Consider the following 10,916-nt stretch of genomic DNA (forward strand, 5'->3'; position numbering starts at 1 on the left):
CACGGCGACACCAAAACAATACCTCTAAGCCTATGTATATATGTTTTTTAAAGTTAAACTAAAATATGTCATGGTATTTTATGTCACGTTCTCTCTGTGTCTCTCTCTCTTTTATTAATATTAAATTCTAAATAATTTATTTAACTGCACCCCAAGCAAAGAAATGTAAATAGGCTATATACAGTATATATATATATATATATATTTTTTTTTTTTGTATGTCTGCAAATCTTTTTTATTGATTTAATCAGTAAGTTCAAGTAACCATCAAAACCAAATGTGCTTGCTTTTGTACAGTGCAGGTTGTTTCAGAAAGACAGAAGACTTGATGGTGTGGAGCGCCTGCAGTTTCACTGGCCTTGTCTGATCACACAAGAGGTATATGTGAGTTCTCTGCCATAGCGTGTTTCTCCAGTTCTCTATTGAAAGACCTCTATGCTTCACAGATGGCTTAATTTTCTGCTAAAGATTAGCAGTAGAAAATTTATTGTTACTACCAATAAATGCTTTCTTATCTTTTCTGTGAATTTAAAGAGGTTTCTCAAGATGTGTCCATTTTAAAAGTAAAACTACTGTATATGCATACATTTGTCTGTACGCTAGCATAGTATAAAGTCATCAATTTGGCATGAAATAACTGTGGTAATAGTTATTATAAAACAAAAGTTTAAAAGATGCTAAATATTTTGTGTGAAAGAATTTATTTGTGACGTTGAAATAGTTTGAGTTTAGCCTTAGTAAAATCATTTGATGAAAAAACATAGTGCTTAAAGACATTATGAATGTCCCAGTCCAGGGTCTTTCTGAATGGAGTTTGCATGTTCTCTCTGTGCATGGTGGATTCTCTCTGGGTACTCTGGCTTCCTCCCACAGTCCTAAAACATGACTGTCAGGTTAATTGGTCTCTCTAAATTCTCCTTAGGTGTGAGTGTGTGTGTGCATGGTTGTTTGTCCTGTCTGTCTCTGTGTTGCCCTGCGACAGACTGGCAACCTGTCCAGGGTGACCCTGCCTCTTGCCCGGAACGTTAGCTAGAGATAGGCACCAGCACCTCCCAACCCCATTAGGGACCAGGATGTTAGAAAATGGATGGATGGAGGGATGGCATTATGAATGACTATATTATGATTAGTTTTTTAGGTAAAATTATAATTTGTAGTATGACTTGCTTTACATTTTATTGGAAACATATGATGATGGTCTTGTGTATTTTCTCTTCCAGTGTATGATCACAGAATGGATGACCTGAGTGATTTCCTGAGGCAAAGGAATATTCCAGAGGAAACTATCGAGACCATGCTGAGAGAGAAGGTACTAAATCAGTATTTCAAAAACTACAGTTTTTTTTAAAGCATGTGTCTAGCAATGTTATCTAATTTAATTCAAATAATTTGCATGCAATTCTAGTTCCATTTTTGTAGTTTTAAAGAAATTATTTTTTATTGTCCTTGTTTAGATTGATACCAACGTCATCCAGCTCATGACAGATGAAGAGCTAAAGAATTATTTGCCATCATATGGAGACCGCATAGCCCTATCAGGATACTGTAAAAGGAAGGAAAATGGCCCCCCAAGCAGTCGCAAATCAAAACTGTTTGAGCGCCTGAAATCAAAGCTGGGTAAAAGAAAAACTGCTCATGAAGATGGCTGTGGTATGGAAAAAGAAGAGCAATCTGAAACAACTGTAAAGAAGAATGCTCTGAAGTCAAAGAGAAAAATAGAAATAGGCTGGCTGCTTTATGATGAAGAACAACAGGCTTTTAAACAAGTAAGAGCAAGAAGAGGTGGTGGAACAAGGAAGGTCGATGTATCAAAGGATGCTAAAAAAAGTGAGATAATCCAGATGGCTATTGGCCTCTTCTTTCCAAATGGAAGAAATAGAGAAGGGTCCGTAGCAGATTTTGAAATGGATCTAAAAGATTATCAGGAAGTGGCAATTGATGACAAAATCACTGTTGGACAAATGTTTCATGTTACAAAACTGACTATTCTCAGGTTTTACCTGACCACCCATAAAAAGAAGGCTAACCAGTCAGTCAGTCAAGATGAAGTTTTGTCTTCATCATTTTTTCAGGATCAAGACAGTTCTCTGAGTCAGCCCTCCTCTTCATCTGCTGTAAATGTTGCAGTGACCAGCCAATCTACAATATCCACAGAAGTAACTTCTGACTTCCTATTTGTTGGAAACATAACAAATCATGAGAATATTAACTTTTCACTTCATTCTACAGAGCTTAGGGAGGAGGATTTGGATAGCAGTAACATAGTGTTTCTAGGACCGTTTTCTGACAGTGAGCCACAGATTTTGGATGATACTTTGCCAATATCCCCTCAATCCACATCATCCTCCAAGGCAGTGAAGAAGATACTGATAGTTCACAGAGGACAGGTACTTCCTGAGCTCATAGCACATTTCTGTGATGATGGACTTTTAGATAGAGATTTCAAAATCCAGCTTGTACTGCCAGATGGAACACCTGAGATGGGTTATGATGACGGAGGAGTCGTTAGAGACTGTCTTTCTGAATTCTGGAAAGATTTCTATGACCAGTGTACTACAGGAAACACTTATAAAGTGCCTTTTCTGAGACATGATTATGGACAGCAGCAGTGGGAGAGTGTAGGCCGAATAATTGCTTTTGGATGGACAAGAGAGAAATATCTTCCTATGAAGATTGCACCTGTCATACTAGAGCAAGCAGCCTTTGGACAGGTTAAAAGTGAGGTGGTGGAGAATTTCCTTAAGTGCATGTCTGAATCTGAGCGCTTTGTGTTTCAGTCATGGCAGTCAGACTTCAGCAGTGTTGACAAAGAGGAATTGATAGAGATTCTTGATAACCGCAGTTGCAGACGAATGCCCACTGCCAGCAATGTAAACGAAATCCTCCAGGAGCTTGCACACAAAACACTTGTCCAAGAGCCTGCTTACGTTATTGAACAGTGGGCCAAAACACTCAGTATCATCGGGAGCAGCTTCCAGGACCTTTCTTCAGTGTATGAAAACTTGCGACCAAATGCAAGAAAAGTTTTGAAGTCCATTGTCTTTCCTGAGGAAATGAATGTTCATCAGAAGGACATTCAAAAGTACGTTAGCACGTATATCAGGAATGCAGATTTGCAGCATCTGTCCTTGTTTCTAAGGTTCTGCACAGGTTCAGACCTGTTCCTGGATAAGAAAATTCTTATTGATTTCACAAAGATTCAAGGGTTTCTCAGAAGACCTGTGGCTCACACATGTGGCTGTGTCCTTGAGCTGTCAATCTATTATGATAGCTATCCAGATTTCAGTGCTGAAATGAACAAGGTTTTGGAGTCTAATGTATGGGTCATGGACATTATTTAGTTTTGAAAGTGGTGGAGGTAGAGGGTGGAGTTCCACAGTTGTGGAACTCAGAAAAAAAAGGATTTAAGGTGGCTATTTAAAGTAACAAGTTGCCTATCAAGATCTAAGTAGATGTTTTAAGGATTTTCCCCAAAATTTCCTTGTCAGGGTTTAAGGTTTTAGAGATAACATTTTACCTGAGTAATTTCCAAACTTTCTCCAGATGTAATAAAACGGGATCAACTGTTTGTGATAGGTAAATGTTGGTTTGTGCAGCACAGCTGTTGGTTTGTTTAAGGGTAGGTTGTCAAAACTCAACAAGGGAGATATTCTACCACACATGCACAAGTTCTGCATATCTGTTAACTGTCAGGGGAGCAGTCAAAATTCTATCTCTGGAAAGCCATGATGCCAGACAACAAAATGCAGCTGACTTTTGTTATGCCATAATTAACATGTTAATTGTTAGCTGACATAATAAATCATAAGAGGTAAAGTGAAAATTACTGTAGGAAGTATTTAGAAGTTCACAGCCAAAATAAACAAAAATAGGAACTGTTTATTGTTATTGTATCTTTTTATGAGACACAACTATGTTGACAGTTGTACTTGTTACATTGCATCCATATTCATAATAAAATCGTTTTCTAATTTCTTTTTCTTTTTTGCACATTGGATTTCTTTTGTGGAAGGTTATGAAAAGAGTATTTTTGTTTTACTGGACACAACTTGGTAAATTCCTTTATCTTAAACTTATTAAATGCACTATACACCAAGGCAAATTTTTTTTAAGCATTTGTGATTTATTTTTGGGGATGTCAAAGTAATGGATTGTTCTTTGTTGACAGAATACAAAATAAATACATTTTGAATAAAGTGTAGAGTCTGTTTATGATTTGCTGTTGCACTGTAAATAAATTGATTGGCCATAATACTGAAAAACATGTATATGTCAAGAGTAAGGACAACATTTGTACTCTTATCAAATTAATACCAACTGCAAACAATAGCATATTGGTTATCTGTTACTAATAACATGATTAAAACATTGCTTCTACATGTAATACTCCTGTCCATATATCAACAGTTTCCCTGAACAAGTAAGGCTAAGAAAACAGAGAGCCTGCAAATGTTGGTACTATTTAGTACTGTTTTGAACAGGAGGCTAGTATTTTCCATAAATAAGTAAGATTAAACACATAGAAATTAATAAATTGACCTTGACCACAACATTGAAGGAAACTAAAATGTTTAGTCTTTTTAGGTAAACCATAGAAACAAATTGTAACTCAGTCATGCATTGTAGTTTTACAATCAGTGTTTACAGAGGACATATAGACATATTATCTGACTTGTTAGATGTTTTGTGGACCTGGGTAACTTAGAGAAACTATTCCCTCAGCCCGTCACTGATCATTTGACGGAGTCTTACATAAAGATTAGTAATTTCATACACATCATCTGTCATTACCAGTCTGTGCTCAGTCATGAGTTCAGTGCATAAGTGAAATACATCAACATCACAGGGAAAGTCCTTGAAACGACATTCTTCTATACATATTTCCAGCTTTGTTAGATTAGCAGACTGTAAAAAGTTTGGAACCCCATACAGGTTGGGAACACCATGCATTAATGTGGGACGACCAGGAGGAGCCCGAGGATTATTTGTAGATCGTATACGATGGTCATTCCATGTATGGACAACTTGATCCAGCTCCACCTGTTTGATAAAAAAAAAAAGGGAAAAAAATAAGAAAATAGTTGTTAGAAAACAAATTCATGCTTTTGTATTATTTGTAACTTATTTCAAATTTGTGTGCTGAAAGCAAGAAGTAAATTTATAGTACCTGTATTGTTTGTAGGAAGCAAAACTGGATCAGTGATTTGTCCAGAAAGCTGTCAACAAAATAGCCATCGGCTTTAAGCTGGTCGAAATGGTCCATCCAAAACTGGGCACATTCACTTCTTAAAGTGCACCACCATCGCTCTATCCTTTGATTTCTTGTACTCGGACCGAGAATAACAGATTCAAAACCATTTTCATTCTCGGTGTTGTGCAGAAATCTTTGCATCGCTGCCACATAAGTGTTCTCTGTGCCATGATCCATTCGTATCTTTTGTGGAAATCCATTATACTCCATCACAGCATCAATGAAATAGCCAGCAATAATGTGAGGGTCACTATTAGTCTTATTAGCTTCTAGCCAGATCATTTTCCTCGAAAAGCCATCTATGCATCCATTAATACATATCCCATAAGGCTTTAATTTGTCATACCCATCGATGTGCCAGACATAGTTTGGTCCCCGACTGACATATAAGCGTCGTCTCAAGCGATTTTGTGCACGCAGGTCAACCCCGTTGGGATCCAATAGGCGCATCAAAAGACGTACTGTTTCCCTGTCTGTGACTATGCCAGCCATCCAACATTTCTGGTGCATCCACCTGTAGCCGTGCTGTCTCCCAGATCCATTTAGTTGTTGCTCAATAAAAGAGGCCACTTCTGCAACATCTGTCTTATTTTTTCTACGCCAAAGGCGCTTCTTTTGCAGTCTTCTCTCCAGCGTCCGGAGACTTAATTTAACATTATGGGTTTCTTCCAAAACTCGCAAGATTTCAAGATTAGTAAAACCACTTCTGAAGTATTGCTCAATGATATTATCAATATCCATTTCTTTCTATCAAGTTGAGCATATCTCAAGCTATAGGGCCAACTCAAGTTATCTCATTATAATGAGATAGTATCTCAAAATAATGAGATAGTATCTCAAAATAATGAGATAGTATCTCAAAATAATGAGATAGTATCTCATTATTTTGAGATAGTATCTCAAAATAATGAGATAGTATCTCATTATAATGAGATGCTATCTCAAAATAATGAGATACTATCTCATTATAATGAGATAGTATCTCATTATAATGAGATAGTATCTCAAAATAATGAGATAGTATCTCATTATAATGAGATAGTATCTCAAAATAATGAGATACTATCTCATTATAATGAGATAGTATCTCATTATAATGAGATAGTATCTCAAAATAATGAGATACTATCTCATTATAATGAGATAGTATCTCAAAATAATGAGATACTATCTCATTATAATGAGATAATTTTTTTTTTTTTTTTTTACAGAGTGGCGGAAACGGGCTTCCATACAATGTAACAAGATTGTGATTAAAACCAGAGTTGGAAGATGCAATCACATTATTAGATTCAGCTTTCTGCAGCTCGACAGAACATAAAGATAATGCAAAGCATGTGTAAAAAAAAATTACACACAAGGTTAAGTAGAAAAAGGGGATGATTAATGGCAAAACCAACGCTAAGGGATACTTGTTCTCTGATCTTTCCTTAATTTTAGGCAAATACAATTCTGGACACCCAATCTACAGCAATTCAGTCTTCAACAATGAGCATCAAGGATCCCAGTTTGTTCATAAAATTTTTACAGCACAACGTTTGAAAATTTTGAATTTGCACAGTCACAAAATCAGAACATTATTTTTAAAAGCCTTGGCTCAGACAAAAATACATCAAACTCTGCCTTTCATGCATTTGAGTGGATAAATGCTTATTCAGGTAAGGAATGTATGGTAAACTAGAACTCTGCACAATGAAAAGCACAGAGATGCGTTAGTCATGGACTTACAATCATTTTGACTACAGATGCAATCCATCAAAACAATGGTGTTTGTGAATCCGTATGCATCTGTCTAATACTGTTAACTTTAGCTTGTAAAAATCGCTTATTGAAGCCAATTAATTACAGCTTTCCATACATCTCAAAACTTCTTTTGAGGATAAGTTTTGCATCTGCTATGCCTCTTATTTTTGCAGAAAGAATGAAGTTGTACAACATTATCAGAAGGGGAAAGTATATGCCATGTGTAAAGAGTCTGGTCACGTATCTTTAATGTGTAAGAAACGCCAAAAGAAAACACAAAACACCCGGCATAATCAAAATGTTTTTCTTTTGATTTGAGGCCAGAATAAAGTCATCTTGTTTTGAATGCAACATCTTTCATAGTTTAATACAAAGTAGTTATTTGTGCTGTTTTAAAAACTTAGCAAAAGTATTCACACCCCTTGAATTTTTCCATAGTAATGGCACACTACCAACTTCAGTTTATCGTGTTGGAATTTTAGGTGACAGACCAACACAAAGTAGTACATAATTTTAAAGGGGGAAGGAAAATACCGGCTTTCAAATATTTTACAATAAAACATCAGAAAGTAGCATATAGATTCTAATAATATATGCAATGACAAGACTCAGTCAAGATGTGATTCACATTTGGCCTGGGCTGTGTCATTTTCACCCAGGAGTATGCTTTGCTCTAAGTTGCTCCATTGTAGCTCTGGCCATAACTGAAAGGCTAACGTATGCTTATACATAAAGTGTGAAGTCTTTTAAACTCTGTCAGGTTCTCAAAAAAAGATTACACTGTATCAAACTCCATTAGCTGACAAGCTTTACTGTCCATGTTCAGGAGAAGCATTCCCATAGTACAGTGCTGCTAACACCGTATTGTACAAAGGGAAGTGTGTGCTTTGAGTGCTGCTCTTGCATACAAATCAGATTTGAGGAGTGCTTGAGTATAAGTTGTTCTGTCAATAGGTTTGCCCTGCTGAGCTCTTCAGCTTCTCCAGAACCACCACATCTCATGGCTGCTGCTCTAATGAATCCCATCTTTACTTAACATTACAGATAAACACTCTTTGTGGTGTTTATTGATGACTTGCACAGTGCTTCCTTAGATAGTCACAGCTTGGAAGTTTGTTTCAATAACATAATACTTCTGTAAACTACTCCACAACATTATCTCTGGCCTGTCTGGTAGGTTTCTTGAAGCAGTTTGTTCACTAAAAAACTCTGATCTTTGCAAAGCCGCTATATTTTTTTCTGAAAGTAAAGTGCAAACAGATGCGTCCTATCTCTTTATCAAGATGCTTTTTATTTTGTTTCGATGCAAAAACTTAACAGAACATGATACGAATTCACAAGACACTTATTAGATTTACTATGTAAAAATATGTGAAAACCATGTGCATTTTTCTTTCCATTTCAATAATGTCCTACTTCATGCTGGTCTATCACATAAGATTCCAATAAAAATCAATATAAGTTTGTAGCTGAAACTTGACAAAATGGAAAGGCCAAAGGGATTTGAACATTTTATAAGGCACTTTATATAGACCCACTTAACCCCATTGCTTGGATTTTATTCCAAATTTTTCACTGGTACCGTCTCCAAGACAGAGAACTGTCAGGAAAAATGGCAAAGAGGCAGTGATGCAGAACATTTGCAGAAGCAGACACTACCATCTTGAGCATTTATGCATTGTATCCAGACATCTGACTTCATACAATCGCCGGAGCGAAGCTGATTCATTATTAAGCACCTCAAAGTTTTAAAAATGGGAACACTTAAGTCTTGTTTTGGGTTGTCAGCTGTTTTACAGGTACAAGCAGGAGGACTTCTATGAGAAAATGGTTGGGGACCTGAGGTTTACATTCTCAGCCACCCACACATATACACAAATGAACAGCAAGAATGAAAACTGAAAAACTAGTGACAAGCTTCATCATGTGGTGTTTTACTGAAAACGTGGGCCACACAGAGGGTAATCTGTTTTCATCCAGGGCATGACAGCTAAGACAGGGTTAGGGCTCTGGGGAAACGAGAGGATATTGCTGATAAGGCATTTTAAAGGAGATGCCTGACAGCTAGTATTGGCTACAGCACCAAACACGACAAATATGAGTCATTCACTCGCTGTTCATGTTTTTCTCTAGATAAAAGGCTACAACTATAATATTCCTCCTGCTACAATTTGTCTACTCCATTTCATGACTCAAGGCAATTTTATGAGATCTAGACGTAAATTTAAAAAGGCAGAGAATGACAGGAAACAACCCGAGGATAGACAGTTTTAGATTGATCTTTCCTATTTCTTGTCATTCAATTACATTCATTATCATTTGAAAAATGTTTAAAATGTTGGTTATTTAGGAATGCAAACAGTAAAACAACGAAGCTGATGGCAAAAGGCTTATAATCTTGCTGGGATACTGCAAAATGCATCTTACAGTGATATAAATAAGAAGGGATGAAGGATTTTCTTATGCTCACTTCTTGAGCAGTAGAAAACAGAACATGGCAGGCAGATAATGTATCAGCAGCTTAGACATCTTAAGCACAAGGCTAAGATACAGATATGTGCCTTAATGCTGAAAGCTGATTGCCCCTCCTTATGTTCATCAGATGTACCCAAGTAATTTTACCTATAAAGAATTTCTTTAAATTATTATTTTTTCGTTCCGGAAAAACAAGAAATTTCTTGTTTGTAAATGTATTCAAACCAGTAAATGTATTCAAAATCTGCATTCTTATTTTACCTCTTTGATTTGCTGTAAAACAGCAAAAATAAAATGTTCATGTCCTGACTGTACTACAATCGAAAAGTGTGGTGGGCAAGTATGTGTTATCTAACAAGGGGAAGTTGATAGCTAGGTTTTGGTCAAGTTGGTCAACTGCTAAGGAGGCAATCAGAAAACTAAGGCGAGGGAGCAGGGCTGAAAACTTGGAATCGTACGGGGGCGAGCTGGATGAAGCAACTACAAAATTGCTTTTAATTGCTGTTGTTCGACCCGTGGATAACCGGATGGATTTTCTTATTTTTTTTCTGCTAAAGGTCTGTCTTTGCTACTGGCCTGGGTCTATCTGTTTCTTTTCTCCATAATAAGCTGTCTCGATGGACTCAGGACAGAACAGGACAGGTGAGCTCTGCACCTCACTGCTCATTATCAGTGATGAAAAATGTACAGGAGAGGGCAGAGCAGCTTTTTTTTGCTGTTGTCATAGTAACTGTAGAAGATGCAAATAAAACTGTCATTAGTTACAATTTACATTGAGTGCAGATATTAATTTAAATAAGGAAAATTTCTTTACGTGTTTTTGCTAACCTGTGATTTGGTTTTGATTTGCCATAAGATATAAAATAATCCTTGGATAATTAAAGCTTAACTTAGGGTTTTAATAGATTGATCTACAAAAAATCCAACTTACTAGGGAGCAACTGACATTCAGGAAGTGACTAAAGAGTGCCATTTTGAAATGGAGGTTTTACATTGTTTTATTATCTTCTGAGAGATCCCGGTCTCATTTCTCTGAAACCAGTTTTCAGCTTAAATAAATATAATTTAAAATCTAAGTGTTTACGGGGTATGAAATTTTAGGGAAAACTGAGGGAAACTGATAGGAGAGAATTCTACAAGATGTACAAAACTCAACGCAAAACACAACCCAGAAAAAAATCAAAATAAAGATCAGAACACAAACCAAAAAAATACAATTTTCATCTGCATTATGATGAAAAAAGTCCTTGTCATAACTTATGGCAACAGAGGTATATGTCTACTTTTATAATGGCGTTTGGGCAGCATGGACAACCGCCCAGGGCATCATCATGTGGGCGGCAGCATGATGAAGTGACTGTATCTATACTGAAATAACATATTCTGGACACCTTTTATGAAAAACTGTACTTTCTTTGGCACTTTTAGGTAGTAGGGAATTTTCCAT

At 36.5% G+C, this 10,916-nt stretch overlaps 2 protein-coding genes and 1 long non-coding RNA gene across 7 annotated transcripts in view; 1 reads left to right on the plus strand and 2 right to left on the minus strand.

Annotated features, from left to right (window-relative positions):
* mctp1a (multiple C2 domains, transmembrane 1a) overlaps nt 1-10,916 on the minus strand; it is a 170,233-nt gene that overhangs the window by 96,917 nt on the left and 62,400 nt on the right. The window lies entirely within an intron of this gene.
* LOC116729118 (uncharacterized) lies at nt 207-1,838 on the plus strand. The gene is made up of 3 exons (XR_004341075.1): nt 207-378; nt 1,221-1,309; nt 1,455-1,838. It is a non-coding gene; the product is annotated as an uncharacterized LOC116729118 (long non-coding RNA).
* LOC116729114 (uncharacterized) lies at nt 4,699-6,110 on the minus strand. The gene is made up of 2 exons (XM_032577463.1): nt 5,168-6,110; nt 4,699-5,040 (listed from the first exon to the last, which is right to left on the minus strand). Exons 1-2 carry the CDS (start codon nt 5,990-5,992, stop codon nt 4,711-4,713), a joined length of 1,155 nt encoding a protein of 384 aa, XP_032433354.1. The 5' UTR covers nt 5,993-6,110; the 3' UTR covers nt 4,699-4,710.

The sequence above is a fragment of the Xiphophorus hellerii genome, chromosome 12, assembly GCF_003331165.1.
Source record: "Xiphophorus hellerii strain 12219 chromosome 12, Xiphophorus_hellerii-4.1, whole genome shotgun sequence".
Taxonomy (NCBI): Eukaryota; Metazoa; Chordata; class Actinopteri; order Cyprinodontiformes; family Poeciliidae; genus Xiphophorus; species Xiphophorus hellerii.